The following is a 5,815-nucleotide window of genomic DNA, read 5'->3' on the forward strand; positions in this document are numbered from 1 at the left end:
TTATATTTTTAATTTTCTTTTTAATTTTTAGTAATGTGTTTGTCATTTATTTAATGTGCAATTTTTGCTAATATTTATTTCAGTTATTTTAGTACATAAAGGTAAACTAAATATAAGTTTAATTTTTTATTCTATTTTTTGAGTTAACGTTTAAGTAACGAAAATATGTTTTTCTTTTTATGATTTTAGTTTAGCACTTGATTTTCACTTGCTGTGTTGCCGTCTTTTAAATACTGCAAAATAGTTTTACTCAAGTGTGAAAGTGATGTGGTTTATAGTAAAAAAAAATATATATATATATATAATATAGTTTATTCAATAACGAAGCGGGTAAAAAGTCCTGTCGGATTACCGTACTGTCCAACAAGGCCACCGTACATCCCGTGACGTCACCCACAACAACATCATTGTCCGTCTGCTCAGCTGCGCTTCGTCCTGACGCGCTGAATGATGCATTAGTCAAACATCTAGTGATTCACACATTCACAAAATAAACTAGATAGTATGTACTACAGTCATCTAGACATTGTGCTACAGCTACTCGCGCCAAAAGCACGTTTATTTCTGCTCGCGGTTCATACTGTCAGGCAGATGTAATGAGCTCGATGCTAACACTGAGGATTTTATCATCGGGGTTTGATTGACTGGCCGTGAAAGTGTGAAGTGCGACATTTACTGTGAAATTAAGTTCCCAAAATACTCGTGTGAAATGAGTACTCAATAGAAAATAAATTATTTGAGATAGAAATCAACATGGGTGGTCAATAATGTCATGATCACCGTTGTCTCTATGCATTCAGCAATCAGTTTATCTTTATAAGAACTAACGTTAGCTCGAGTAGATCGGATCCAGGATGACGGACACGCTGGTCCTCTCCTTCCAGACTCGGCTATCTGCGGTCATGGAAACTGTCCTCAAGACCACCATGTACGAGATCACCAGGTTAGTGGAGGAGAGCTTCTTGGAGCAGATGGATCGAGGCAAACGAGAGGCAGAGGTGATAAAACGGAGGCTGATATTGTCGGAGGCCAAACTGAGAGAACGGGAGAGGTTTAAGAGGGTGAGGTGTGTGGACTGTGGTCGGACAGCAGTGTCCAGGAGGAGGATGCTACACAGATGCCCCGAATCACAGAGCAGTAAGTAAAAACATGACTTTCCAAGAGGACCGTCGCTAGGTATGCAGTGCTTACTTGGGTCAATGACAAATAAAAAATAAGAATGTGTGTTGCCTCTAGTTTCATACATTTATACAAAATGTTTATGCCATTTTCAATAATAATTTAATGAACAAACAAATGGTTCGAAAAGTACAACAGTAACGTCCTTTCTGTACAAGTTTCTAGACATTCAGTGTATTATATTTGTTATATTTTATAAGAACTTAATGACCTTGACTTAAAGTAATGAGGATCTAAAGCAGTGGTTCAGCCTTTTCATCTTTTAATAATAATTTATTAATTTAAAGGCACAATATGTAATTTTCGCCGCTAGAGGGCGCGTATTCAATTCAATTTTTGGATATTTTAATTAAAAAAATCGTACATATTGTGCCTTTAAATACTTTTAAGTAATCTTGTAGCCCCCTTGGAAATTTTCTGAGGCCCCCAAGGTGGCCCTGAGTCATCTTTGACCCATGTACCACATTACACATATTCAGTTAAATTAAATAAGCTTGGTTAAGTCCAACAATTAATTAGAGACTGAATGCTGCTCAGTTATTATTATTATTATTGTTTTCATTTTTTTATTTTATGTTTTTATAGGTTTGGACCACCCACTGGTTGTAAAGCAGGAAAATGCCTCTGACAGTAGCTGGAAGTGCAGTCCCAAGGGAAGCGCAAATCAGGAGAAGCCTTCAGCAACTCCAGAATCTAAACAAAATGTGTGTATGGTATTGTTTTACTGGTAATATCCAGTGGCCCAGAAGACAAAAAATATTTGGACTTTTTTGAGTGTCAGAGAGCATCTGTGTGTTTTTTTTTTTGTTATTTTTTTTGCACATGCCATTTGATTTGATATCATCTAATGCAATAAAATTCATGCATTTTAAGCTTGGCTTAGGTGTCCAAATATAATAGCCAAATACTGGGCCATTGTAGTTTGCTGAGATGTTATGTTAAAAAATATGTTGGTATCATTTTTGAGTAGTTTTAAGTCACGTGTGTTTTGTGCATGACAGACTGTTCAAGTGTGTGAACCTAAACCTGGAGGAGAAGTGAAAGAGGAAGCAACAGAGGCTAGAGACCCGCAAGCTCGTCTAGTGATACATCCTCAAATACACAAACAAAAAGATCCTCTGAGCGGTGTTAAAGAGACCAATGGACTCTGCAATCCAGATTCTGACCACAAACCAGGTGGCACATCTTGCACTGAAAGACCAGGAGATGAAGATGAGGTCAGACACAGAAACCTCCCAAAATGGTTTGACCCTAAAACAGACCCTTCAGCATGGTCTTCCTTTTCACAGCCAGAACCAGTCAGGACCTCAGTATCTTCAGAGTCTCCGGGTTTGAGACCGCAAGTGGGCAGCATAGACTCAGGGCCTGTTAAACAGGAAGTTGTAGTGATGCTTCCACCAGACTGGGAAGATATGGAAAGGATCAGGCCTCAGGTGGTTTCTGCTCATAACAGTGCTAAGAAAACACAGTCAGATCTTCAGCCTGGAGATCCTCTCACCCCTAGACCTCACGTACAGGAGCAAGTCTCGTATCCTGCGCCTCCCATCAAGGTTCAGAGCCTTGCACCACAAACCATGCAGCATCTCAGATCACCCGTTAGGAAGAACACAAAAATTCTTCTACATCCCAATTCAGTTGTGACGGATCACGGCGCCGTTGATATAGACCGGGTACAGTCCATCTGCAAAGCCCTTCCTGCTACAAAACCTCCTCATGTCCGTCAGTATCCCGAAGGAGCCGCTACAGGTGAAAGAAATTTCAATACTGTACACCCAGGAAGAAGTCTGCCGCAGATGGTCAGTATGAGGGTTCAAGGGGACACGCGGCACCATTCGGCAAAGACGATGCACAATTGCAGCCAGTGTGGAAAAGGCTTCTCTCATCTGTGTCACCTCAGAGCTCACCAACAGATTCACACAGGGGAGAGGCAGTTCTGCTGTACCATCTGTGGACGGAGTTTCACCAAACTGAGTAACTTGAAAGCACACCGCAGGGTTCACACTGGTGAGAGACCTTACATCTGCACAGACTGTGGGAAAAGGTTTACTCAGAAATGCAACTTGAAGAGACATCAGAGAATTCACTCTGAATTCACTCACTCTAATGTATGACGAAACGTGGAGGTGTGATATTGGAAGAATCTGTTACTTTAAGTGATACATCCTCAAATACACAAACAAAAAGATCCTCTGAGCGGTGTTAAAGAGACCAATGGACTCTGCAATCCAGATTCTGACCACAAACCAGGTGGCACATCTTGCACTGAAAGACCAGGAGATGAAGATGAGGTCAGACACAGAAACCTCCCAAAATGGTTTGACCCTAAAACAGACCCTTCAGCATGGTCTTCCTTTTCACAGCCAGAACCAGTCAGGACCTCAGTATCTTCAGAGTCTCCGGGTTTGAGACCGCAAGTGGGCAGCATAGACTCAGGGCCTGTTAAACAGGAAGTTGTAGTGATGCTTCCACCAGACTGGGAAGATATGGAAAGGATCAGGCCTCAGGTGGTTTCTGCTCATAACAGTGCTAAGAAAACACAGTCAGATCTTCAGCCTGGAGATCCTCTCACCCCTAGACCTCAAGTACAGGAGCGAGTCTCGTATACTGCGCCTCCCATCAAGGTTCAGAGCCTTGCACCACAAACCATGCAGCATCTCAGATCACCCGTTAGGAAGAACACAAAAATTCTTCTACATCCCAATTCAGTTGTGACGGATCACGGCGCCGTTGATATAGACCGGGTACAGTCCATCTGCAAAGCCCTTCCTGCTACAAAACCTCCTCATGTCCGTCAGTATCCCGAAGGAGCCGCTACAGGTGAAAGAAATTTCAATACTGTACACCCAGGAAGAAGTCTGCCGCAGATGGTCAGTATGAGGGTTCAAGGGGACACGCGGCACCATTCGGCAAAGACGATGCACAATTGCAGCCAGTGTGGAAAAGGCTTCTCTCATCTGTGTCACCTCAGAGCTCACCAACAGATTCACACAGGGGAGAGGCAGTTCTGCTGTACCATCTGTGGACGGAGTTTCACCAAACTGAGTAACTTGAAAGCACACCGCAGGGTTCACACTGGTGAGAGACCTTACATCTGCACAGACTGTGGGAAAAGGTTTACTCAGAAATGCAACTTGAAGAGACATCAGAGAATTCACTCTGAATTCACTCACTCTAATGTATGACGAAACGTGGAGGTGTGATATTGGAAGAATCTGTTACTTTACATTGCACATTACTGGTATTACTATCCTTGTGAGGACATTTGGTCGCCATAATGTAGGGAATACCAGGTACACACACACACAAACATATATATTCTTTATGCAAAATTATTATTATTATTTTTTTAATTTCCCTTTTAATTTTGGGGTGAAACACGACCCGGGCAGTTTCACCCATACTTTGGAAATTGTCTCCGCTTATTCATGGTGGTTTGGTGGTTCCTCTATTTAAAGTGTTTATCTCACTTAAAATAGGAGTTTTACAAGCCTTTATGAATACAACACAACTACTCAAGTATATACTGTTAAATTAGATCCCTTTTGATTTGTTTGTGTATTCAGATGCGTAGCATTAGCTCTTTGAAATGGTGCATATATAATGGTGCATTGCTCTTTTTTTTTCTTTTCCTTTACTAGATACCCAGTGAAACTGCTTGAAGAACACATTTATGTTGTACACATTTATTACAATAGTTACATGTTCATATTTAGATGTCAATGGTTGTAGGTTCAAACCTATGCGGGGGGCCCACGAAAGCACCTGCTAAACTTCAGATAACTATTTTGAAATGTAATGGCATTAAATGGCATGTTTCCAGTGTTCTTTAGAACGTAACGAATGAGTGACAGTATAGCTGGTACACTACATTCAAGCTACTTTCTCATCTGTTTTTAGTTTAATATCTTTTGTTGATTTAATGCCACACACTGAGCAAACTTTTCCAGTAATGCATGCAAACAGATTATTGGTGATTTAGGTACACCACAGTAAGCCATGTACATTACAGGCTCTATGACTGTAATTAAAATGATTATTTCTTTTTTTTTTCTGTGAAAATGAAAAATCTAAATGATGAAATTGCATTTTAAATGGACCAAATGGCAGGTAGTTCATGTCTCCATTTCTGTCATATACAGTATATGTTGTTTTGTAATGTTCATGTCAGCAAAATTAAATACTTCTCCATCTGTTTGGTATGTACATGGGCAGTGTTGGGGAGTAACTAGTTACATGTAATGGAATTACGTAATTTAATTACAAAATAAAAGTAATTGTAATCAGTTACAGTTACTGAGAAAAAATATGTAATTAAATTACAGTTACTTATGAAAATGTTAAGGATTACAAAGGGGGTTACATCTGCTTTTTTCGCACACACTCTCACATACAGATTTAATTATTTCTTTCATAAATTGCAGTGACTGCTCTAAAATATGAAACAACAATGTTTCAGGAGTTTAGAACAAGCTTATTCGATAACTCTTTTATTTCCTATATGGGTTTATATATAGCTATGCTTCATTTTTTAAAGATTAACTGTTTTTTATCAAGGCATTGTTAGATTCCAGTGTTTACTGTCATAGCTATGTAAAGATTTGATTCCAAAAACAGTATCATAGCTAATAAAATATTT

At 39.8% G+C, this 5,815-nt stretch overlaps 1 protein-coding gene across 3 annotated transcripts; it reads left to right on the forward strand.

Annotated features, from left to right (window-relative positions):
* The first annotated feature begins 570 nt into the window (after window positions 1-570).
* LOC107746741 (zinc finger protein 394) lies at window positions 571-4,475 on the forward strand. Of its 3 annotated transcripts, none has more exons than XM_016561049.1 (4): window positions 571-1,137; window positions 1,765-1,883; window positions 2,181-3,302; window positions 4,374-4,475. In XM_016561049.1, the coding sequence occupies exons 1-3, from the start codon at window positions 855-857 to the stop codon at window positions 3,288-3,290; spliced, it is 1,512 nt and encodes a 503-aa protein (XP_016416535.1). In that variant the 5' UTR covers window positions 571-854; the 3' UTR covers window positions 3,291-3,302; window positions 4,374-4,475. The 3 variants fall into 3 exon arrangements, with proteins under 3 accessions (XP_016416535.1, XP_016416520.1, XP_016416527.1); XM_016561034.1 differs by having other exon boundaries at window positions 2,181-2,268; window positions 3,340-4,475; XM_016561041.1 differs by lacking the exon at window positions 4,374-4,475 and having other exon boundaries at window positions 2,181-3,322.
* Window positions 4,476-5,815: the final 1,340 nt, after the last annotated feature.

The sequence above is a fragment of the Sinocyclocheilus rhinocerous genome, unplaced genomic scaffold (genome assembly GCF_001515625.1).
Source record: "Sinocyclocheilus rhinocerous isolate Xijiao unplaced genomic scaffold, SAMN03320098_v1.1 scaffold2026, whole genome shotgun sequence".
Taxonomy (NCBI): Eukaryota; Metazoa; Chordata; class Actinopteri; order Cypriniformes; family Cyprinidae; genus Sinocyclocheilus; species Sinocyclocheilus rhinocerous.

Excerpts from the sequence above, each read along its gene's own strand:
- LOC107746741 (XM_016561049.1), top strand. The coding sequence starts at position 855 with ATGACGGACACGCTGGTCCTCTCCTTCCAGACTCGGCTATCTGCGGTC. Across the intron at positions 1,138-1,764 it reads ATGCCCCGAATCACAGAGCA|GTTTGGACCACCCACTGGTT; the intron begins GTAAGTAAAAAC and ends ATGTTTTTATAG. Across the intron at positions 1,884-2,180 it reads CTCCAGAATCTAAACAAAAT|ACTGTTCAAGTGTGTGAACC; the intron begins GTGTGTATGGTA and ends TGTGCATGACAG.